This window comes from Opisthorchis viverrini (genome assembly GCF_000715545.1).
Source record: "Opisthorchis viverrini unplaced genomic scaffold opera_v5_281, whole genome shotgun sequence".
NCBI classification, from domain to species: domain Eukaryota; kingdom Metazoa; phylum Platyhelminthes; class Trematoda; order Opisthorchiida; family Opisthorchiidae; genus Opisthorchis; species Opisthorchis viverrini.
This window is the reverse complement of record NW_008751935.1, coordinates 368740-394790: the sequence shown is the minus strand read 5'-3', so window position 1 is coordinate 394790 and position 26051 is coordinate 368740. Positions and strand designations below refer to the sequence as shown.

The window sequence follows — 26051 nt, the reverse complement described above, 5'->3', positions numbered from 1 at the left end:
GACACGAGCGGCTGCGTCGACGCCGACCGAAAGACAGTCCTTCAAATCCCGAACGTACTGACTCCTGCGCCGTTACGGCCAACTCATACTGTCAGACTGCCCCGATATGTATGTTTGCACATCGTTTGGTACTTACTTCTTGTTGCCCCTACAGAAACCCGTGCTGTAACAGTGACTGCTTCCCGCTCCTACAGATTGCGTCATTGTTCATTGTACGTTTTCTTAATTCATGATGCTTACTAATTCGTTTTTCTGTAGAACCAGTTCCTGTCAGTCTTCAATATATCATCTACTGCCCCACGTCTGTCTGCTCCTATTGACTACTGGCTACGAACTGCGTATAATCTAATAGTCGCAATCGTCCTGTGAGATCCTTAACCGTCCGGATCTTACAGTGGCAATTACCTTCCCACTTGCAACCGTAGCTGAAAACATGTACTCCGGACATTCTGATGCTTTTTTTACGCGGCTACAACCTGCGGCATGTACAGGCTTAGGAGATCCTTAACCGTCCGGATCTTACAGTGGCAATTACCGTCCCACTTGCAACCGTAGCTGAAAACATGTACTCCGGACATTCTGATGCTTTTTTTACGCGGCTACAACCTGCGGCATGTACCAGGCTTAGGAACGCCAACATATCAGGTCAATTTTATTCATGTTCGTGTACTTACCAAACGCGACATGACACTCCTCCTTTCACACTGGACACAAGAATTGGGCATGAAACTCGGTCCGATAAACGCACACGCGCACACAAGACAGAAAGTCAAACGGGCTCCACAAGTCTCTACGAATAACTACGAGACACATGCAGTAGCTGTAAGGCAGAGAAGTTATGTCCCATGTCCGGTCTCTGTCGCAGGAGCTCTCAACAGGCATCCTGAAATAATAAGTCACTTTTTTAATTATTCCACTTTTCGGACTGTATCTCTATTTACCAAAGTGCACCTAACAATTATACTACCATTCTATCAAAACTCGCATTTGCTAATCAGCCTCATTACGCTACAACCAGAACACGAGAGCACGTTTACGAACGCCTACGAGTTCCTCCACCGTTTCGTTGCGGACCACGAAGTTAAGCAGAAATAACAAAAGACCCACCTTCAGATCAAACCATTTATGGTCAGAATATTAGCTGAAGTAGAAGCTGACGAAGTATTTGGTGAAAGAGTATGAAAATATTTCAACCTAATGAACAATGCTGAATAAGTGAGCTTCAGCTGCCGCTTTCGTTTTGCTTACCTGACATGCAAGTTTATTAGAAAGCATGTTGCGCTGATGTGCGCACTGTGGAATAGGCCGCATAAGTCATCCAAAATAGTACAAAACCGGGCTTTAGAATATTGTAACGGTGATACTACTGCTGGGGAGGTATGCGATTACTATATTTTGTTCTCGTAAATTCGCATCGCGTCCCTTGAAAAGTAAGATCTATTACGGAGTTATTGGAGTTGCTTTGTAGCATTTGTTTCGATTTGAGCGACAGTCAACGAATATCCAGGAAAACTCAAGAAGACGCGCTCAAGAGAAGATGGATGTTCAGTTTTTTATATGCAAGATACATATGAGAATTTTGCTTCCCCTCCAACAGTCTGTATCTGTTCAGTTGGCATTTTCTAATCAATAACTCCGCGGAAGGGGCCTTCCTCCTTTCATATGATGTCGTGACCAGGATAGGGCTGAAGACCCGTGGCCACAACCCCTTAAAGACGGGGACGTTTGGAGCTTCCTGGAGGGTTTCGAGTAGTTTTTGGAGGTTACTGAACTGGATACCGACCGGGGTAATTTGGCGACGCTGAAGACCCTCCTCAGGGGCCGGGCGAAGGCGGCCCTGGATTTGGCCCGGAAGATGGACTGGACCGTCGCGAAGGAAGTACTTGCAGCGAAGGTCGACACCATGGCCGAGCGCCAAGAGCCCATGAGGCTGTTCAAGACGGCTAGGATGGCACCTGGATCTGACCCGAACGTGTTCTTCACCGACCCCAAGCAGTCGTTAGATCGCACTTTGCCGAGACTGGGCCGAGTGTTGCGCCACCAGTTACTGTCCGACCAGTTCTTCGGACGCCACCAGTTACTGTCCGACCAGTTCATCGGGGCAGTGCAGCTCGCACTTAGCGTCCAGTTGCGGTTGGCGAGGACGGCACGCCGGTTGCATGTGAACCAGCTGCTACATCTGGCATAGGATTCGGACGGGGCACCACTGGCCACGCTCCAGTCTCAGTAGAATAAGGATGGTTCAACGATGTCAGGGATGGAGAATCACTGGGCTGATTGGCTGTTCAGACCAGAGGCTGAAGATGAGGTCCCCAAAATCATGATTGTGGTCAATGACCTCGTCGTCGAACTGGATCCAGGAAAGCTGATGCAACTTTAACGGTAGGATCATGTGTTACGGAAGGTTGCAGCCGTCTTGTTGGATGGAAGGAATATTGAGAACGGAGAGGAAGATATAGAGTCGAAGACGTTCCATGGTCACTTTGATCGGCTGAGGCTGAATGAACCTAGCATAATTTCCTGGAACGCCACCAATTCCGACGTTGTGTTCCCGTGATACTTGGCGTCCTGCGATGGAAGCTCACTGTCAAATGCCATGAGATGGCACAAACAGAGTGCACCAAGACGTACGACTTAATTCGGAAGAGGGCCTATTTGCTCCGGATGAGAAGTGGGGTGGTGGATTATGTGGTGTCCTGTAAGCGTTGCCAACTAACGAAAGGGATACGACAGGGGCAACCCATCCCGAGAACCAATTCCAGCCTCAGAAATCGGCACGTTGTGGTGCGTTGACGTCATGGGCCTCTTTCCAATGACAAAAAGTGGGGATATATACACCGTGATAATGACAGAACATCTGTCAGGGTGGATGGAGGCGGCAGCCATCTTTAATCAACGGGCGACGACGATCATCAAGGTGGTAATGCATCACATCGTGGTCAAGCATGGGGTGCCAAGAATGATCCTAACCGGTCAGGAGCCTTACCTCGAGAGCGAAGAGTTTAGCAACTGCTTGCAGAAGCTGGGTACCAGACGGCTAAGAACGATGCCGTACCACCCGCAAACATATGGCCAAACCGAACGTAACAACCGAGCGATCAAGGAGTGGTTGGCGGCCAACGGGGGATACTGGCAAGTGTACTTACCAATGGTGTTGCTGGGTCATCGTGTTTCCATTCAGCCAACCTCAGGCAAGTCCCTGTTTATGCTTATGTACGGTCGACATCCGCACCTTCTGTTTGGCCAGTAAATTGAATTTTGACCCGCCGGGGAACGTGTATACAATTCAAGATGTCCGGAGATCGAAAAGGGTAAAAAGGACGCAAGTGGCAAGATACACCCGAAGAGTGGCCGAGTAGACCCACTGCCCTAGCCGACCTGACGGATTCAAATCAAAATTGTTGGCATGCGAAAGGCCCTTCAAGGGGGAAGCTGTGTAGCGGTGATACTACTGATAGGCGGGCATGCGAGAAGTATGTTTTCTTCTTGTAAATTCGCATTGCGCCTCTTGAAAAGTGAGATCTTTTAGGGAATTTGTGTGGTTGCTTTGTGGCACTTGCTTGGATTTAAGCAACAGTCAACGAATTTCCAAGAAAGTTCAGGAAGACGCGTTCAAACAGAATATGGATATTTAGTGTCCTTGAACCAAGATGCATATGAGAGCTTTGCTTCCCTGTCCAATTTTTCGTAACTGTTTAGTTGGCGTTTTCTGATAAAAACCTCCGCAACAAAGGCCTCCGCTCCTTCACCAGTAGTGGAAGCACCTTGCGGACAGTTGTTTCATGTGCTACTCGCAACAAGAAATTGTGCCACTGCTGTTACAGGCCATTCTTTTTCCGTCCTACCGCTCTTATGGTGATAAGTAGGGAACCGTGCAACTATACAAGTTTCAAAATGACAACAAGATTATCTCCCATGCGGAAGGCTGTAGTAAGATGTGTGACGTCCAGATATTCACACTTAGTTGCTTGTGCACGCGCACCATGAAAAGACTCTTATGCTTGTGCACTGCGCACTTATAAAATACAGGTTTTCTCCCAGCAGCCCGGTATGGAAAATCTGTCTGCTTTCACCACCAACATCCCACCTGTATACAGTATTGCGTCTTGACTGTTTCAGGCATCATTCGAGAGACGAACCACCTGTTTTCATTCAGGGTAACAAATTTTTAGTGCACAGTGTGCCAAATCTGAATGGTCATTCTAAACTGATAATCTAGTTTTTACTGCTTTGTCTGCCTTCCGTTTTCTTTCTATGGTCTACTCCGACAATACCTTATTTTTATCGCTTTTCCATCCGTTTTTCAGAGTGCACACATTACGTGGCTTCTTGGTCTTTAAGCGAGGCATGTTGTTTACATAATTGGAAGCGAATTGAAGCCTTGTAGGCGCCAACCGTCATCAGTAAATTCTGAACACAGATTGGTGTGATGCCCGAATCTACGTTGACGGGTGAAAAAACCGTGCTGCGAAAGATACGTGTATAAATGCATAAGCACTGCCAATGCTGTTTGGGTGTCTTTACAGGTTAACAAACTCTCACACATAATGTAAACAACGATAGTTCTGGCCTGTTGTGCTCCTGATTGCACGAAGACGCAACTGGCCCCCAATCCGGGTGGCAGTTCCTACTCAACCACCGCGGGCTCCTCGATTACCAAAGCCTGCGAACTCGAGTGGAGACCAGACTCGCGTGGCTACAGCTAGCACCCCTCATTTTCGTAAAAGACGGTAGAGACTCAGCAGATAACTCCACATACAAGTCACAAATTCCGAGCTTGGCTAGAGCCTGATTAGAGCATCACCAATAATCTGGGCCTCACAGGAACACCTCATGATCAAATCACCTCAGAATAGCCAATCAACCAAGCAGCTGCGTGTCTGCCCCGAACCCCTGAAGAATAGTAAATCCCATTGTCCAAGATGATATACTGAATGAGCTACAAGTAACAGCGTGCGAAATTTTCGCCCATGGTGGAAGAATATCTGTCTCACAAAGGTAGAACGCAAACCGGGGTCCATGGGGCGAACAAACCCGCAGTTAAGAAACAGCTCTCACGAGAAACAATCCAGGAATTAGGAACAATATGCCGCAGAAGTCCATTTAGAGCCTCTGACTCAAATTCGGCGTACATCCAGTAAAACCGTCAACCTCTTTGGTTGCATATCTCTCGGCCCCTTGCCTTCAGGGACTGTAGAAATAGTGTTGAAACGCGTGTTCACAGTCGTTTTAACAAACCTCCCAATATTTGACGGTCAGTTCACTTTGAACAGTCGTCCATTATTGCACTCGCACAGGCATTACCTTAACTAAGTGTTTCTGGCGCGAAGATCTGGACAAGCGGCTACTCCGACTTTTGGGCAGACTCAAAACGAGGGATTCCTTGTTGGGTTGCATCATAATTGCGTGTGGCCCTGTTCGTCTCGATTGACCTCTTCGGCATCACTCATGTACCTTCTTTAGATGCAATGTGGATACGCATCCCGCTGCGCGGGTCCGATTCGTTCCTTGGTGGCGTAGTCTACTACCGACGCTGGGGGAGCCAGTCTGTTCATCTCCTGTCGGTGGGTGATTTCAACGCTACCAGGGAATCACGAATGGAGCTCCACCACCTCAGATTACGTGAACTTTGTGCAGCGGAGCTGACTGAAGTCTTTCAAAAAAGCACCTGGACTCAATAAGTGGTCGCATTGACCAGATATCGCGGGACAACTATCATCACTCCTGGATTTTGTCACTTCGTTGCTCAGGTGGTTCACGGATTTACGGATTCACGAATTGTTACACAGGATCAAGGCTTTCGTCCAAGTTTCTCGATATTGTTTCCTTTTTATTTATTCAGCGCCTCCCGTTCACCTGAAAGGCACAAGCGAATAAACGGTGCATTACTGCTCTGAAAGTTATCGACGTGGGGCAGCAAACCTGCGAGCGCGGGAAGTCATAGGATAGTGTCTGGTAGTGCTTTGAGCCGTGTTCAAGATGGGGCGTAAACAAATGTCCCAGGAAGATTATTCCAAGCAGCTACTGCCCGAAATGAGAAGAAAGGTTGCCCAATGAAAGTATGGGCATTGAGCTAGGAAATCTTACTACCACGTCCTCGCCGTGTGCTTGCTGGATCAGCGGTGAAATGCAGTTGGTCAAGCCTTGTTCAAACAGGACATAAGAAAGAATTAAGCCCCCCAGGAAAAGATGACTTTCTTTGGAAAGTAGGTCAAGCACTACAAGGTGCGTTTTAACGTCCACGGATTTAAGGCCAGCAACCATTTTCGTAGCAGCTCGCTGGACGCTAAATGGTGGTTACGCCTTTCCTGCGTCCTGAGTAGTCTTCTTGGTCCGCATATCCTAGGAGAGCTTCGACGTAGTGTTCGGAAGTCCGTGCATGCAAAACGGAAGAAGGTGCGTCGAATCATCCGTGGAATGGTGAATGCTCTTGGGCTCATTTCTAATTTTGCGCTGAGAAGGATAGGCTTGACGACAGCCAAATATCCAAATCTTTTTGGCAACTATCTTCGTAATTTCTTATGGGCCGGTCACACAGTCCATGACAGAGACATTCACTGAGTCTCCTCTAAATAGCATACTGGCAACATTTTCGTCATCACGAGGAATGTGCTGGCCTAGCGAACACTGCACGTATATATATTTGGAGGGCACTGGCGTTGCAACTCACGAATTTCAAGTCATCCGCAAAACGAAGAGAAGCAGTACCTAGGATATCTGGAAGGTCATTGACCTATATTAGAAACTGCAGTCACCCCAAGACGGAGCCTTGAGAAACACCACTGTAAAACGCTTCTGCAGAGAACTAGATCGAGTGCACCTTTACGCGGAATAATCTATCTGATACTGGCACCTCAACCCAGAGTAGAATTTATCCTTGAATCCCGTGACACTCGAGAATGTGGAGCAGCAGGACGTGTGGTGCCACCTAAAAGGATTTGACGTCCTCTTGGAAAGAGGTCTCAAATATCTTGTAGGTGTGAAATGGACGCATGAATTGGATCGGGGTCCAGGGATGGTCCAGGGTGTAGGGTGGGAGACGGAGTAAACTAGATTACTGGGGTATGCTTCGTGGATTGTATCCGCCATTCGGGCCAGCTGCTCCAAGCTTTGTTCATTGGTTAAAGCACTGATGACGTGGGACATAGAGGGTGGAAGTTTATCCGGTGGTAGTTGGGCCGTGATTTCCACCGTGAGCTTACGGCGGCAGAGAAGAATGCGCATATGCGAAGCAGTTGTAATGGCGATCGGTCACCAAGCTAGACTGTGGTGAATGAGTCCCGTAGCGCCTTGTTTTCGGAATTCCTGTCCTAAAGGTGCAAAACACCACAAACAACGAAAACGGAACCAATCCGTAAATTTTGGGCGGAGACTCCGATTCCGTGTATCAATGCCAGAACGCGCTATTCCGTCTGGGTAGTGGCTGCGTGGAATGACCTTCCTCCGACGCTTCTTTACGCTCTTCCTGGAACCAAGTTCAAAGCACTATTAAACATTTTGCGAATTCTCGCGCTTGTAAACATTCTGCCCCTCGATGGGGACATAAAGGGCAGTACTACACCCTTTTTTCACTTGGGCCTTCTAGGTGAACGACAACCACTGAACTACAAGAACAAAACTGATCACAGAAACTTGGGCAAAAGCCTCGATCCTGCGCATCAACCCGTGAATCCGTGAATCAGGCCGATCTGACCTTGAAGTTCGACAGTATTGCCGGCGGCACTAGGTCATTTGTTTGTCGCCCGGTTCGCGCATGCGATGTGCATCCGTGAGTCATCTGGTCACTTTTAGTGATGTATACATTTATTTTCTGGAAATCAAGCTAAAGGTGAATGAGTGTAGAGTTTACGCCATCCTGCGAAGTATAAGTCACAGTAACGCTGCATCAAAAGTTTCTGCTCATCGTTAACATGAGACAGCAGCACTAGCGTCCATACTGATGATCCACTGCCATACAACCGTAAAGTTTATCGAACTGTATTTAAGGTCTAGGAGTGAAAAGAAGGGGTGAGGAGTGGATGATGGAGGAGACCTGGTGCTGCCTTACGTCAGGCATCCTGAAGTCCGAAAATCTGGAAGGAAACTGACAGCACGAACATAACTAACTTTGGCTAGCCACCATTTCTCGCTACGTCTCCAACTTAGTGGAGGATAGAAGGCATACAACACCAACAACACCCAAACATTTTTTAAATTTTTTTCACACCCTTCTGACAATTCTATCACGCGGTTTGCACAACTATGAAGGAGATATAGAAAACAACACTCATATCGGTATACGGTATTGCGACATGCGTATAACATGACTGAGCCGTCGTAGTCAGTTATGCTGGAAGTTTTCCGCCCGAATGTTACTATTACCACAACTTTTCGATTTTTAATTTTCGTTACGTATGGAGAGTTCATGAAAGGCTCCGTAGAATTTTAATAACAAATATAGCCTCACTTTGGTTTATGTGAACTGCAACAGCGTTTGTTACAGTTGCACTCCGTCTTTGCCCAAGGTGTAACGTTTTTTAAATGTAACTTGCAGCGAATAACACGGTTTCTTCGTGCATGTTATGTGAATGTTATTAACACAAATCAGTGATACCTAAAGCACTACACGGCGACGATGCATACCTATACAGTTGCAAATGAGTTGTTTATCGTGCAGCTCCGATTTGTGTGAGACGAAGAAACGAGGGATTGTCTACGAGGTTGTGGTAATAGCCTCAGCCTTCCCGCGAAGTACCTCCTGCATGACCAAGTGTCCGTTTTCTAGTCACCTAGTTACTTATCCTCTGGCGCTATCCGAAACCAGCAGCGCTTCTCGGAAATCGGTGGTCATAAGCAAAATCTCTCCGCATCATTTGTCCACGGCTCACAGCCTTACAACAACAACCTCTGCTACAGCCTGATACGTGCGACCGATGGGACGTCACAAGTGATGTTCGTTTTTCCTCTGGAGCGCGCCAGCTCACGTGAAGTTACTCACTTCGTTACTTTGAAAATGCCTATGTGTCACAGTAATATCAGGTTGAGTCGACTGAACCTCATCCAGAACTAAACAGTTGTACTGGTGATGATGGATAATGACGTGAAAGCGGTGAAAAAAACCGTCTTCAAATCACCTCAAACCCTGTGCCCGAGCTCGTTTGCAGACCCGTGAACATTGTCACGATTGGCAGCCATGATTGATGCAATTAAAACTGTACCAACAGGAAGCGGTTACGATGGCCATTTCAAATCCTGAATGGTGAATGGTCTGAGAGTCGACTGAGTGGAGAAAACATAGGAGATGGAAAACGCTTTTGAAATGGGAAGCAGTCGCACTCATATCTCAGATGCTCCGACGTGAAGTGGACTCCGAAAATGAGACGCCAGTTTCTTCACAGATCATCCATTGATTGGCTGAACACTAAATAATGGTTCCGTTCGCTCCACTAACTCAATCTTTGAAAGAATCATATGAGACATTATGGAGCACCTTCACTAGTCCTCTTTCTACCACGGAAGTCCAACGTGAAATTTCACCGCTGTGGCGCAGCAGGCCACCTGGTTCGCACGGTTCGCGTCCTGCATCCTTCAAAGAATTTGATCCACCCTTTGTGGATTGCCTGACCACTGACTCCGAAACAGGTGGGATAGTGACACATTGCCATTACAATGAAGCGCTTCAACGGTGATTCTGTTATTCGGAAAGTATGCGGTCCGATGCATCGACAGGAGAGCCAGGTTTGCGGTATTCAAGCGTGGTATTACCCTAGCTGAGGTTTAATTTAGCACATCCTTACACCGGCATGCGCAGAATCTGCGCCACCGTTGTGGAGGACTAATATCTCGTTTCTCCCGATGTAAATGTTACCTTTCCTCCGCTGAGTGCCAGATATGGCTCAGTGGTTACAACGCAACTTAACTGACCGGGGGGTCCGTTGTTCGAATCCGACCTCCGCCTGTTGACTTCTCCGGTCTAGGCCTTGACATCCTTGCAGTATCCCACCCCTCGTGCTTCCTTCTGGTGGCGTGGAAACTAGGCACCGAAAGTATGCTGCACCCGAATTGATGGTGATGTCTTAAGGTAATGTCAAGTTGACGCAGTGCATCATTGAATGGGTAAGGACAGATTGCCTGTTGGGGACGGTGAACAAAGAATGGCGAATAATAACTCCCGGTTGCCCATGCTGAGGAACGGGTTTGTTTGATGTACCCCACCTTGAGCCTTTGATTCTAAATTCTGACCCATAATGCAATGGAAGCAGGTAGGGTTTTTTTCCGGGACCGCAACCGTAGCCTTTTAGTCAAAATGTACCCCATGATATAGTACGCAGTGAGGTTTTCCTGGACTACTCGGTCCAGAGACTGACTCAATAATCTGGCCTGCATGGTAGCTGGGTCCGGAGTAAGTTAGGTATCTCACAACCGGTGCTACTGTGCACAGTGCTCCGAAAACCAGAAAGTCGAGAATAAGTACTTTTTCCGAGCACTGAGATTACCCAAAGTGTTTTCTGAGAACAGCAGAATAAAACGAGGTAATGGTGGTTCAGAGAACAGCGCCACCATCCATGGACTCAAGCTTAGCTGAGTCATCTTCATGCTTTCGGACGGGAGTTTTTTTCATTTTGTGAGTCGTCCATCTTCCACTGAAAGCATCTCATCGAGTTACGAACACAACGATTCCATTTCATTTGAGATAGTTCAGTGGTTAGAGCGCGAATTTATCGACCGTTAGGTCCATGTTTCGACCTCAATCCTTGCATCTCCAACGTTTCCATCTAGGTCTTGGCAACCTGGCAGTATCAGCCATCGTGCTACATTTGGGTGTGACAGCTGGGCGCCAGAAGAGCTTTTTGTGTGAACGGTTTTCTCTCTACGACCCACATAGTGCATTAAAAAGACATTGAGGGCTTTAAGGATCCACTGTTCTCCACGTTTTTACATGTTGCTGACATTGACTTTGCTACCCCTGATCATATCTGGGCGTTGCAAAGCAAATATTAGCAATTAAACCAACCACACCCAATATGTAACAGTTGTGTTCTCACGGTCATGCATTCTTTGTATGGTTTATCGGCTCTGTCCCGGTGTCCTCACAGTTTCGTCGCAAGTGGATATCGTGCTGCATAGAACAACCGTTAGGTTCATCCACAAGACAGTCGCATTCATTTGTTGGGTAGTAGACACTCTTTCCGTTCGTATTTGAACTATGTTGAACATATTTTTGAACTTAGGTTGAGCAGCAGGTAAGGCCTAGATTTCAGATCTACCACGCGCCTACCAGGCCATCGGACTAGCTTGTCCACTTGGGCCAGTTCATTTCCAACCGACAAGGGGTTGTTCTCGCCCATACATTACCCATCGCACAGCACCAAAGCGTTGAATCAGGCATTTTCATTGTGAACTTGTAAGGTGCACTCTGGCAGTATGGTAGCAAGTGAATTACCAAACCGAACAGTTATCAGTTTTTTGGGCAGTAACCACGCCTTTATTGCTTTTTTCCCCACGCAGACGTATACACGTCCGAGAAACACGGGTGTGACAAGACCGGTGATGGGTCGGAGGAGTCACCGCTGAAGACCGTAATGCAAGCCCTTGTCCATTTAAAAGGTGTGGTCGAAGCCACTACGCGCATATGGGTCGACGGTACCGGAGACGAGAGATGGGATGTTGTCTCGAAAACCAAACTGAAGAAAACCATAAAGCAGTACTTCAATGAGAAGAAGAAGGCTGAGAAGGAAGAAGCTGCCAAGTTTGTGAGTCTCTTTGTAGCCCAACTTATGCTCACATGCTTGCCAAAATTAGTATCTAAACAAAAGCAAATTAGCGAAATAATGAGCGCAGATCATGATTTCATTTCGAGGCAACAATACTTTTGTAACTTCCCTCATCTTTTAACCAGCAGTTGCATCAAACGCAGCGTGCACAAACATTCCTTTCAAACACATGATTTGTACGTCAGTGAAACATCGGTGTTAAACACTAATGTCATGCTGTCGATGATTAAATGATTTCGGTGCTTCCAGTATTGTTACAAGCGTTGTCGGCCGATCAATTCAGTTTTGGAGAATTTTAAACCGCCAGGAAAATGCGAAGAATAGCAATACTACGTTTCCTTCGTCCATGCTACTTCGTATTCGAATTGGGATTTTACCATGCTCTAAGTCATCTTATTGAAGCAAATACCGCTGTCCAAGTGTTATGTCTGCGCAATGCACAGTCATTTAAAATACATCAACCAGTCTGCCGTACTCGTCATCATATTCCACGACTCAGTCCATATAGAGATAATGTATTTGATACTAGTCGTGATGAGGTCTAGCTGGTAACTGAACTCGTACCGGTAAAAAATAATAGCGGAATATCATCTGTCCGAATCCAGTGTGATCTACTTTAACCGGTATGCAGGACGCCTGTCTACTATGACCGCTACGGTGAATACCTTGGTTCATCATGTCGATTTCTTTTTGGGGTTTCCGGAGAGTGAGCTCGCACCTTCCTGGTAAAAGTGATTTGGACTAAACTACGCCATATTACCCCCATGATGTCACTCTTATGACCGGAGCTGAACCTGTTCAGTGAAATACGCCGAGATTTAAGTCGACCAAAAATGCGTGGAGCTGGTCGGAAGGTTGTCCTTTATAAGCATCTGTGAAAGTATCGGTAGATTTTGGCACAAAGTTGTCGGGTTAATACCAGATTATCTAAGTCTTCGGGCATAAAATTAACTAGTCAGCAAGATTTCTTTCGACTGGCGCACCAAATCTGTGATTAATTAGGGCCAAAACTCATAGCTTTTGGGGGATTTCTTATCAGGTATGGATCGGTTTTGGCCATTTCTGTTGATGGTCGTCCTCCTTTGGTGTCTTCTAGATGCATTAGTTGATTAGGTATGGGGATATTGTATTTCGGCAAGCTTTACCACGCGCTTCATCCCCGTTGATTCCTCTTCACTAATAACTATACCCTTCCGTGTGTCAACTTTGCTCATCTGAAGCCACTCTCTTCACGCTCACCAGTTCTAAGTTTTCTGTCCTACTCACTAGTTATACCTCTGGGTTCTAACTGGCATATCTTTTAGCGCAGTTTGCGTCAAGAAACTCAACTGGCTGCGAAAGTTCACCATCAGCAACAGTCTAATATTACTAATAAGGCGTTCACTAATGTACATGTGCTGGTATGCATTTAAATCACGGTTTCAAGTACCTGTTTCTATTCGGTGCCTCACTTGGAACATCCACAGATTGTCGCTGGTTGTGAGTGGTTCGGTCATTCACCAACGTTTCTCAGATTTCCACTTGCCATCTTCCTAACCCTGGTAACTCTTCACCCCTCTATCTGCTATCTGACCATGGTTCTCACTCATCACTTTAGGCTGCAGAAGTTTCTCAGGCCGAGGCTGCTGGAATCCAGCTCGTCTTGGACCCTTCGTTGCCCAAACCAACTCAGTGCAAAATTCGTGACTTGTCCAAACTGGTCGGACAGCGCGCTAAAGTTTACGGATGGGTCCATCGTATTCGACGTCTAGGACGCACTTTGGTGTTTATCGTCCTGCGTGATGGCTCCGGGTTTCTGCAGTGTGTATTAACAGATAAGTTGGTAAGTTGCATTTGCAAGATGTCGATAATGTTGATAAGGCATAATACTGGGGTTTCTGGCTTGGCGCCGAACACATGCAAGTTAGGGCATGAGGTTCTCTGTTGACGGTGGTCATGTGCGTATTTATCCCTAGCTCAGGAGAATAAGGGGTCATTGTTTAAGAACCAAGTTGAGACTGAATCTGTCACATACTGTTAGTGTAAATGACAATATGTAAGTGGTATTTGTTGCTGTTTGCATTTCACCCCTTCTTCTTGTGTTTTTCATTTGATCTGTATGTTCGTTTACTTCACCATCCGTGATCCACCTGGAAGCTAAATTATACCATATCCGCAAAGGATACCGGCTGACCATGTTCATAGTCGTGGTCGTCCGGATTGCAAACTCCAGCTCTCGAGAAGTTTGACGAATGACTTTGAAGAATGCTAGATATTACAAACGCTGGAATAACAGCTTGTTGTCTAGTTCGTCTGACTAGGGTGGTCGAATTCAAGTGTCCCTATACCAGTTCTGTTGATGAGACGACAATTACGAGAAGTGTTGATCGCTGAGTGGAACACTTCAGGTCTCGGTCTGGCTACGCCCGCGACTCAACAATGTTGTGTATACCATCCAAGCACCTCAGTGGGTAGCACGCTCAAATTCACCAAGCATTCCTAAAGCACACTAAGCGTTTGTATTTTTGAATAAATAGCAAGGTAGCGGGCGAAAATTAGCTCGTCGCCGAACTTTTCAGAGCTGACGGAAACTACCTGTCTCACCAACTCAGTAATCCCTTCGTTGAAATCTAACCGGCCAGTTGGTTTCAGTCTCAGTGAGCTGATATGCTAAAGTGTGTAGGGCGGATTGTTGAAGTTGCTAAGGGTTCAGCTTCATGTTTGTAGCCCTCGTACTCCTGGTGATACGTTATAAAGTTTGAGCTTTACCGACTGAAGATATTCTTGGATTCTTGACATTTGGGAAGTAGCTCGCACGTTGGGAATGGCGTTCTGCCACTTCGGAAGTACTACGACGTATTTTTATGAACAATACCGACAATTTTCTCTTGGTTTCCTGTCCACAACTGATCGCTGAACGTTTTTCTGATCACTGCATTCATCTTCGTCCACAGTGTCAGACCGTAGATGCGGTTACTCTCAGCCCCGAATCCACTGTGGTCGTTTACGGCACTATCAATGCGGTTCCCGCTGGGAAAGCAGCCCCAGGGGGATTCGAACTACAAGCTGACTACTGGGAGTTAATTGGACGAGCGCCAGCGGGAGGAATCGATCATGTGCTCAATGTGGAAAGTGAAGTGGATGTTCTGTTGGACAACAGACACTTAGTTATTCGTGGTGAGAACGTAAGTTGCTTGTATATTTTCAGTGAGAGTGCGTTTATGCTGCTTCTCCTTGCCTACTAATCAGTCAAAACAATCGAAACACCGACACCACTAATTTCATTACCCCGGATCCAAATCTAGATCAGTATTAGAGCCCTAACCGGAAATTCCAGTTGCGTTATCAACTTTCACGTCCACGGGCAGGTCCCGAGATGACACAGGCCAACATAGTTGGTTCCCACAGCCCATATCGCATCTATCGTTTGCAATTACCTAAATAAATGGAAACGTAGGACCTCCATGAAGCTGTTTGGCCTTCACCCCATTTGGGTAACAGTTCTCTCGGTATTTTTTATGAATAGGACTTGCACCCTTAACGGACCTATTATTTTATTACACCATACGTGACATGCCATCTCAGTTGGTACGATATTCAGTGGAAAGTGAAGTGGATGTTCTGTTGGACAACAGACACTTAGTTATTCGTGGTGAGAACGTAAGTTGCTTGTATATTTTCAGTGAGAGTGCGTTTATGCTGCTTCTCCTTGCCTACTAATCAGTCAAAACAATCGAAACACCGACACCACTAATTTCATTACCCCGGATCCAAATCTAGATCAGTATTAGAGCCCTAACCGGAAATTCCAGTTGCGTTATCAACTTTCACGTCCACGGGCAGGTCCCGAGATGACACAGGCCAACATAGTTGGTTCCCACAGCCCATATCGCATCTATCGTTTGCAATTACCTAAATAAATGGAAACGTAGGACCTCCATGAAGCTGTTTGGCCTTCACCCCATTTGGGTAACAGTTCTCTCGGTATTTTTTATGAATAGGACTTGCACCCTTAACGGACCTATTATTTTATTACACCATACGTGACATGCCATCTCAGTTGGTACGATATTCAAAACATGAGGCGGCCGGTGTGCAGCACATTCTATTAATGAATACCATAAAGGGGAGATCCATTTGAGTCTACCGTGAAAACCCAGTGGGTATGCGAATGAGTGTATTTGTCGAGTTCTGTCCGATTTGGGTTCAAGTAAAACCTAAGGTTGATGAAAAGTCGAGGAGCCCCAATCTAAGCTATTGTTTTTATTGCGTAACTACGTAACCCAATTTATCCCTGTCTATACTGATACATGCCTTTAATTACTACGTGTTTGCCGAGTGTTTCACTCTCAGTAGATACTATGTACGGTGTTGATGGTTGATCAGTGACCACTAGCCAGTTGGGGCGAGATGGCTCAATTGGTTGGAGCGCAAATTTACCGACCTCTGTCTCTCGACTTCTCCAATCTAGGCTTTGGCAACCTGACAGTATCCCAGCCCTCGTGCTTTCTTCGGGTGGCATGGCAGCTAGGCACATTTCCATCGTCCTCAGTACACGATGTCAGCAATCGTATTTTTACGATTACTTTTATGCACACACAGGTACTAAATTTAAATCCAACTGATACAACCGATTCGTTGAATCGGGCAAGCTCACGTATTTTACATTGTCACATAAGGACTACTTGTGATTACTGCCGGTTTGAACTGTACAAATTTCTCGTAACCCTATCATCATTGCTAACCTTTCTCTCGCACTGTTCGTCGGTTGGTAAACTGAACATTTTGTGATTTTAGGTATCAACGTTTTCCACTTACAATAAAACTACCAGTCTATTTTGGATGCTTATCGCCTTCTTCCACGTCTCCCATCTCCACAGACTTCCAAGGTTCTTCGCCTGGTTCATGTAATCTCGGATGCATTTCGTAGTCACTATCGTGATCGGGGTTATTGTGAGGTACGTGATTTTTTTAAGTCTGTCCACGCCATAGCTCGTGCCACGTACGGGATCCCAAGGCGGCATCAAAATAGAGCACGCTCAATGAACCGGGCCCGTTTTGATACGCCATGACAGACATTTCGCTAGGTCTCGCTATAGTCATTCTCCTTATGACATCATCGTCGCTCTGATTATCGTTTACAAACAACAAATGACTGAAGTGCAGTTTTGCGCCTACTGTAGCCCTTGTTGTCGTGGTTGCCTGTTGTGGGCTACCAACATTTCGTATTCTAATCTTTCAGTATTTGCCTTCGGCTGTTCACCTACTCGGTGACTGTTGTTAAAGTTGAGTAGATTGCCTAAACTCTACGTTTCAACATGTTTCCTCTGATATGGTTACTCCCGTCCGCGAAGACCACCTGAAGGACCGAATAGACATAGTGTTTCCAGAACAGGAAGGTCACATCATAGCCTTACTATTCGGTGATTGTGTTTCGTCCAACTGTAGTCTTAGTGATCGTCGGCTTCGCTGCGATTCATCTACTCATCTCTTCGAGGCTTACATCTTCCGATGGTTCGAAATCAGGGCACAACATTTGCCGGGCTGTGAGTTATGTTCAGTTTTCGCTTACTTCAATTGACATACTGATTCCCCTGCTCTGTTTCAGGTCTTACCACCCACGCTTGTCCAGACGCAGGTGGAAGGTGGTTCAACATTATTCTCCATGAACTATTTCGGGGAACCAGCCTTTCTCTCTCAGTCCTCTCAGCTTTATCTGGAGACGTGCATCCCAGCTCTGGGTGATGTGTACTGCATCACTCGAAGCTACCGCGCAGAGAAGGTACGTTCTTTACATGGCTTCTGGACTTATTGGTTTGTGTTTCATAATTTCGTTTTATACTGCGGTACGCAAATGCAGCTCGACAGAAAACCTTTTTCGCTTCACGCAAAACGAAGTGTAGACTAGACTTTTTACCCAGACACTTGTCTTGCATGTATAACGCACGAAGTACTACAGTGCTCTGTACATAACTTCAAGGCTAACACTGTCAAGATGACTGGACCCTTGAGTAATAGTAAATACCCACTCAATCTACGATTCGGACACAGCTAAATCGATTTCTTACTCATGGGTCCAAGGGTTACGGAATTCTTTTGGGACGAATCCGCGTAACTACTGTACACCTTGTCGATTTGGACATAGTTGTATTCGTTCACATTAGAGAATTGATCATGATCAGGGTGGGAATTTATTCATAATACACAGAGTTAGATAGATCAAAATGAACATGCAGTCCATTCCAAAGTTGTCTCCCATCGAGTAAGTCATTCTGTCCAACTTTGGGCGTTTTCCTGGCTTCAAACACGTTTCTCTGGCCATTTTTCCGGTCTTCCAAATTGAATGCTTGTTCTTTCTGTGCACTTCACCACCACTTTGATCTGTTGAGCACTTTTGAGCAGTTTCATACGGTCTGGATTCTTGTGTCGTACGGCATTTGTCGCGCGTTGCGGCTGACCACTTCGTTTTCAATGCAAGGACCAGATGACCGTCGAACACAGATCATATTTAGCTTGGAAACTGACCGCTGCCCAAAAGCTGACTGTCACCCAACACTGGTCGCATTCTTTCTCTTGAATACGGGTCTCAGTCGGTGTTTGCACCGTTTGTTCTGATTTCGATCACATTTGTGAAGCCCCTATGGACGATACATGTTTCTTCGAAATGTTCGCTCATTCTCGCAGACGGACAAGGTGGTTGCCAGCCATGACACTGATCTAAATGCAGTTTTCTGTAGATAGACCATCCTCAGAATTGATTGGTTTTGATTGGTTCTTTGGGGCATATTCTGATTACGAACCTACGGAGAAAACCGCCTCGCGCAAGAGATCGGTCGTCTTTCCCGTCCTTCGGGGTGGTTTGTCCACGTGGAGATAACCCTGCTACACACCCTCCAAACGTCCTCCCTGTTTCATTCGGTTTGCTACTTTCATTATCTTAATGTCGGTGAATTCCATCGTGCTGTCTGGCGTTCTTAGCGCAGAGAGAGAGAGAGAGAGAGAGAGAGAAAGAGCAGTTTACTTAACGTCTCGCCATGTGACCAACGGAGACGGTGGATATTACATTTGAAAATATCTACCCGTTTTCTCATCTCCAGATTCAGATCTGCCCACGTTGGGTTTATGATGAGCCGACTCTCAGAGTGTTCGAAAAGAAATATGTTCAAACCCGCTGGTCCCATCGGGAATAGTCTTAAGCTGCTCTTTGGTAACCCCCAACGTCTACTCCCTGAGACTTCCAATGGCTGAGCTTTTCTGGATGACATATTAGTGATCAATGTCCGATCAAAATTCACCCCGATGACTGGGCTTTTATCAGATCTTTCGCCAGAATCACTGGTTATCCACCTTGCTATTCACTGAGTCAGATTCTCTGAATAGGTCAAGAGCCGAATGTATCCATTTTCACACCTATGCCTGCGGAAACTAGTTGATGGGCATGTGGTCCTATCGGTAACAGCCAGAAACTACTAACAGTGAATTCGTATGTACGATGTGACATTGGTGGTGCTGTCGTATTCACTCAGTCACCAGTATTTCGCCTCGTTCTTCGATATGGAGGATGAGTGTGAAGCAGATCGGATTGGGTCGGTTAAACCACTATAGGTAATACTTGGAAAAAAGAACCGAACATGTTTTCTCCCTTGTGCGCCCACTTGGTGAATGCTAATAGGGGAAAACGGCTCCACGAGACTCAGTTATTCGGGAAGATTCTTACTGCAAAGAAGGTGCATATGCTCTAGCTGATCACACCGGAAGGCCTATTTCTTATAAATAACGCCCAATTTATTCGGGCGTACGAAACCCTGAGGGTCGTCTGGGTGTGTGTATGATACGCTAAGATATAGAAAAATCGTCCAGCTGTAGCACTCTTTCGGTGCCGCCACCCACACGAAGGAGGCACGAGGGCTGGGATACTGCCAGGTAGGCAGGGGATGTCGAGAGGCAGAGGTCGGGTTCGAACCATGGACCTTCCGGTCAGTAAATTCGCGCTCTAACCACTTGGTCCATCTCGTCCCGCTAAGGGTTATCCAGTAGCCGTTTGTTGTGACCGTGTTTCAATTATGACTCGAATTTTTTCAAATTCGCGTGGGTATCTTCGGGACACCCATTTTACATTTTGTTTTAAATCCACACAATCTTTAGGCTTTGTATCAGTTTTGGTCGCTTAGCGAGGTTTTCTTTCTTTCTTGTACAAACAAAGAGCCGTACTCGTCGACACTTATCTGAATACAACCACGTGGAAGCCGAATGTCCTTTTATCGATCTGGACGGTCTGTTGGAACGAATCGAAGATCTAGTTGTGGATGTAACAGACCGAGTGATGAAGCAAGCCGGTGACCTTGTGAAGGAAATCAATCCGGTGAGTTTATCCACGTCTTTATTTTCTGCTCCGGTTCCGTCAGCGTATTCCACCTCATCATTTATTCGGTCTCAAATCTTCAAGTAACTAGTGTTTTGTGTCAGTTGAGGACTCTGCTCAGTGATGGATTTTCATAACGGTGGCAGTCTCAGTATCTTGCAGTCTGATGTGACTGCTTTTAGAGTATGTTCACAAAGAATTCATTAAAATCTTCCGTGTGTGTCTTATTCCAGTCATGCTTGGCTGAGAAAGCTATGAATTTTGCAGCAACAGATACACCGTTCGCATTTGTTTACACCTTTGGCTCCGTAGCTTTCCGGCAAAAACTCAATTGGAAAACCGCTAGTACGTTTTCACTGAGTTATTTCAACGTGAGAACTGGGATGAAGTATTCGTTTCCACCGAAGTTGCTCTTGGTTGGATGTGCTTATTTCTAGTATACCTTCTGATCGGAAATTGAGAAAGTCCGGGAAGTGTCTCCCTCCTAACGGGCTAGAAACCAAACTTTCTGCACTCGGGACTGGAAATATCACTTGACCAAACGGCTCTGCTGTGGAATGTCTTAGTCTAACTTCAGTCCCGATCACAACCACTATGAGCGAATTCGACTTTGTAGACCTATTTGAGTGACAATCGGAGATATCTACTGGCTCTCCCTGGAGGTCCTGTTGTTTAAGGGAAAACAGGTCAACGTACTCGAATCTAAGGCAAAACGGAAATGCATATTTGTACTTCTCGGCTTTTTATCATGGACTGGCCTGATTGACAGGGCAAAGTCACATTTGGAAATTGTTCTCACCTGTTTTCCCAATTTCCGTAGTACTAGGTGATTTTGCAATGGATCATCTTCAAACGTACAATGCCCCCAGCTATTTAAGCCACCGCTTTTGTACTCTTCCCTTTCAGGAGTTTGTGGCTCCAAAAGGACCTTTCAGACGATTGAAGTATGAGGATGCCATTGCACTGTTGAACAAAAACGGTATCACCAAAGAGGACTTCTCTCCATTCGAATTTGGTGACGATATCCCTGAAGCGCCTGAACGTCGTCTGGTAGATGCCATGGGGGAGATGTTGTTCCTTACACATTTCCCTGCAGGAATGAAGGCCTTCTATATGCAGAGAACTGAAGGCGATCGCCGTCTGACAGATTCGGTAAGACGGTTAGTTAGGAATTCCCCTTAGTAACATCACTTCAGGGATTCTACTACGTAATAACCGCCATGCTCAAAGGACCGTTTTTCAGTCTCTCCGTTTTTAGATGAGAAGAGACCGCCTCCAGACAAATCGATTACCCCTGCAACGTTCACCCTGTAGCAAATGAGCACATAAATTCCCACCAGAACTTACCACCAGTCTTATTTCGCTCTAGCGATGACTAGTTCATGCAGAGTGATGAACTTCCAGTTCTTTGAAGTACAGAGTACGTGTGTTGTGTATCACCATGCGAATTGAAGTTCATTCATCGTGCTATATCTACCCAGCCTCTACTAACCTCTTGTGACAGCAGTTGACATGCTTCAGTGACCTTTACTTTTGCTGCGAGACATCTCTTACTGTAGAGGTCGAACCTTATCTTGGTGTGACTGTTTGTGTACCCCTGTAACCTGTTGAGATATACTGAGTATCCTGCTCCTTCAGGTTGCAAGGTAGGATATGTTTTGCAAAAGTTTCTACCAATATGTCAGTATTCTCGTATCTATACGTTGCCTTGCATCCAGGCTTTTGACCCAGTGACTTCGGTTTTGTAGTAGCAACTTCACGCACCTCCAAATCAGTCCTCAATTTCCAAATGTATGTTGTCTACCCAGTTGTCTTTAGTTCTCGCACTCTGAAGCACAACACAACAGGCTACCCTTCTTTGCATTCCCAATTCCCTCTGCGAGATGGCCCAAGTGGTTCGAATCCGACCTCCGCCACTCGACTTCCCCTGTCTAGGCTTGGGCAACTTGGCAGTATCCCAGCCCTCTTGCAACCTTCGGGTGGCATGGCAGTTAGGCACCGGAAGGGTGCTACGGCTGAACGCTTCTTTGTCTACCCAGTAGTCATCATCATCATCAACGACAGCATGACATCAGTGCTCAACACCAATGCTTCACTGCCGTATTGATGTATGTTGTCCGTCAGAAACAAGACTTTAAGACGCAAATACTGTGATTAAACTGACTAATTCTCGACTATCTTCACTATACCGACCTCGCACATCTGTTTACATAGAGCATGCTACAACCGGTGTAGGTACTGTGCTGATCCACGGAGCAAAAGCGCTTTCACTAGGTCCTCTGGTAGTCGCTTGCGCGTGATTCTTTTGGCCGCGTCTGTGGATAAATGTCTATGAAGAGAGCTTCATGTTCATCGCCATCCTCATCAAAACAACATTCGCAACGGGGGTTGTAATCACAGGGACTTCAAAGATGCGTTCGATTTCGCCGCTGAGTTGGTGTGACGGTGTTTGAGGGGGCTCTCCAATCCATGGGGAAGCACTCCAAATTTCAGTAGTTCGTTCAGGTGCAACGGAAGTTTGTCTGAGGAATTTAGTGTGTGAACCTCGAGGACTTTAATCGCTTTTGCAAATTTGTATCGCATGTAGCGTCAAAAAGATGGATCGCTTGGTTTCATAACACATGTGCACCAGACTACAGCGCGAGCTGTGTTGCATATTTATGAGTAAGCGATCTATGACGTCTTGAGTTTTTTATTACTGATGTCTCAAAAGCGTCCCTGACCTTAGATAACGTTGACGAATTCGTAAAGAAGCAGTTAGAAAAAAGATAATCCCTTTCGCGTAGAAAACCCAACACAGTCAACTGTGGTGGTTTAGTCATATTCTGTGTTGCATCCTTGTCATTGGAGGGAGTGCTGTTCCGCATGCTTCCTTCCAGATAATACAGACTGCCGGGTGTACATCGTGTAACTTGTCAGAAGGGTGTGAAAGATGTTACGAGGACTTTGACGGTTGTTGGTGCAGTCTACCTTTCTATAAAGAGTTCCACCGTCCTTACCTGAGTCTAGCTGCGGTGGTTGTTCTCAGTTTCTATATAGCTTTGCTGGCTGAGCGTCTGGAGATGGGAGAATCGTTCAGCTGTAACACCCTTTCGGTGTCTAGCTGCCATGCAACCCGAAGGAAGCACGAGGGCTGAGATATTGTCAGGTTACCCAAGCCTAGACAGGGGAAGTCGAGAGGCAGAGGCCGGGTTCGAACTACGGACCTTCCGGTCAGTAAATTCGCGTTCTTACCACTTGGGCCATCTAACCTATCTCGTTTGCAGATACATACACCTCAGAATGCTTGCAGTAGGCTAGTATCCGGCCGCCCTCCTCCTTTCTCTTTCACTTCAAAGATCTAAAGCTAATTAACCAAATCCAGTGGGTTTACGACAGTGAATCACCAGTGTTAGCGGTGATTTTTCTGTTGATGGTGATTGCTCCCTTGAAAGATGTCCATCCCCAACACAGTGATATTCTCTCCGGATAGATTACAGTAATGTGCCATATTGTGTACATTCACTATTGAAAGCGCAAGGAGAACTCCATTCGTGGGGAGCTTTCTTCCCCTATGTAGACTCCTCGGATAACGGACACTCCTGCCTTCATCTAAGATGATCGTAATAGGTCGAATGACTAGTTAGTTTATTGCTCTGTGTCTCGGTTTGCATTAGGCCAGCCGTTTGCTGACACGCCCGGATTCATCCATTTTGGACTGAGATTGTCTATTTGTGGCTTCCGGTTTTTTTTCCGCATTTACGGAGGATGAGGTCAAATATCAGATCATACACTCCAGACAAGTTTGGCCTATTTCCTCTGTTGTCCCGTCCTTCAACGCATTTCGTGCTGCGGCAACCACTTTACCACAAGATGGACCCATTTTCCAAAGGCTTGGAGTGGCGAACCTTATAAGGCCCGTATATTTTGAGCCTCGTTTAGTAGTCCACCTACAGTACTGTATTACGCACTAATTTATAAGCTCTCGCCTCCAGTGCGCAGCTACCTACCCCATCTTCCCGAATCATCGGTGAACGAAACTGTGGCAGCTACAACAACTGTACGAGAAGTACGCGGTTATTACAGTTGACAATGATGATGATGGTAGATTGAGCCGGATGACCACGCGAGCTGTCTACTGCCTGACTCTTGAGGCTGAAATTCCATTTCCCTTCAATCATTGTGTGTGGTTATTTTCACATGCGTTTACTCAATTATGTATGTCTCTGTCTAATTGTCGTTTAGCCTTCGTTGCCTCGAAGCAAACGTCCAATGTTGTTTGTTCATTCTCCCCACTCTCCTTTCTCCTGTTTTATGATGTATATCTAGCTTATCAGTTTCGGTGTCAGTAACCGATAACACTCTGTCCCTCTCTCTCATGTACAGGTTGATTTACTTGCCCCCGGAGTTGGAGAGATTGTTGGAGGCTCAATGCGTATGACCGATATGGACGAATTACTTCTTGGCTACCTATCCGAAAATATTGACCCAGTCCCCTACTACTGGTACACAGATCAAGTAAGTTGACGTTTTTTTCCTTCCCACCATCCGTCTGTAGCTTAATATGCCAGGTTTTGTTAGCATGTTTTCTTACGATGACTACTAATCGTTCAGCTATGATATCCCTCCGGTGTCCAACTGCCAAGCTACCGGGAAAATCCATGAGGACTGGGATACCACCAACAGCAGTCCAGATGCAGAAGTCGGGTTCGAGCGATGAAATTCGCGATCTAACCACTGACCTATCTCCACCTGATGGGCACGTATAGAGCGCTGATAAATGAATGGGATGAACTTCAATAAAATGGGTTCTTCTTTCCAGAGTTCCAGGCTTGATGAATGAAGCCTTTTTCAATCGCCCTCGAGATTACTTTGGTAGGAATATTGCAACCCTATCTTCAATCTAGCTCACCTTTGACATGTTACCCTAAGCCCAGGGGGACGTTAAAATATAACTACCGCTTTGGTGCTCACTTTTGTCCACAATCTATCTCTTAGCAATGACCTTCGGATACGCCACACCTTTTAGTTCGCTCTTCATTGGCCGGATTATATTATTCACTCCCCGTTTTCCACTGATTGGCTAGACACGTGCTCTCTTCTCAAATTTTTTAGTGCTTTTGAGTCACATCCCTTCCCATCGATGTGTGTGTGTGTGTGACTTTCTTTTTCTCTCATCGTACAGCGTCGATTTGGCACTTGTCCCCACGGAGGTTATGGACTTGGCTTTGAACGCTTTTGCACATGGATAATGCGCAAATATCACATTCGGGACGTCTGTCTTTATCCTCGTTTCACCTCTAGGTGTAAACCATAATGACACATGGTCACGTTGATGTCCATGACCGGTGTTCTGTTTATCGTATGCCACTGATCTGAAGACGAACAATAATATGTTGGGCGCCAGATGTTTCTTCTTGTGTTTCCCATTACATCTCTTGTGGTCACAGCTTGATTTGTTTTGCTTTTTCATTCGTGGGTGGGTCAAGAAGGCCCAAGTGGTTAGAGCGCGAATTTACTGACCTGAAGGTCCGTGGTTCGAACCCGACCTGTGCCTCTGGACTTCCCCCGTCTAGATTTGGACAACCTGGCAGTATGCCAACCCTCGTGCAACCTTCGGGTGTCATGGCGTGTAGGCACCTGAAGGATGCTACTGCTGAACGTTTGTTCGTGGGTTGCTCTAGTACTAGGTATGTGTGGACGCGCCTTCTATAGTTAGTAGGTCAGTAGTCGCGTTCGTGCCTTATTTAGTGAAGTCCATACATCAGTTAGCTTAGAAGTCGCTTGTAAACTTTCCGTACGTTTCTATGAAGAATGCAGCAGTGGTGTAATACACACCATTATGCTGCGGCTATAAAACTCTTCAGATCCCATAAGATTCCTATGGTGAGTTTGATTCTATTCCGATGTCGCGAGCTACTTTTATCGAATAAAGTAGTTTTCAGGAATTCGATGGGCCTGTTGTGCAGACTCTGGCG

General features: G+C 46.1%; 2 protein-coding genes across 2 annotated transcripts in view; both read left to right on the top strand.

Annotated features, from left to right (window-relative positions):
- The window catches only part of T265_09446 (hypothetical protein), a gene marked incomplete at both ends in the record, with an annotated part of 12899 nt that extends 12530 nt beyond the window's left edge, over nucleotides 1–369 (top strand). The window contains one exon of the mRNA XM_009175513.1: nucleotides 259–369. Coding sequence (XP_009173777.1) covers nucleotides 259–369 — 111 coding nt within the window. The remainder of the gene's footprint in view (nucleotides 1–258) is intronic.
- Nucleotides 370–5468: 5099 nt separating this feature from the next.
- On the top strand, nucleotides 5469–25788 carry T265_14849 (hypothetical protein; the record flags this gene model as incomplete). The annotated part of the gene is given in 16 exon segments (XM_009175526.1): nucleotides 5469–5651; nucleotides 5751–5880; nucleotides 6121–6206; nucleotides 6211–6293; nucleotides 7317–7673; nucleotides 7701–7768; nucleotides 11488–11732; nucleotides 13351–13575; nucleotides 14687–14917; nucleotides 16613–16690; nucleotides 17341–17514; nucleotides 19936–20094; nucleotides 21001–21246; nucleotides 24460–24591; nucleotides 25259–25377; nucleotides 25455–25788. Coding segments are annotated over 16 exon segments (2850 nt in total).
- Nucleotides 25789–26051: the final 263 nt, after the last annotated feature.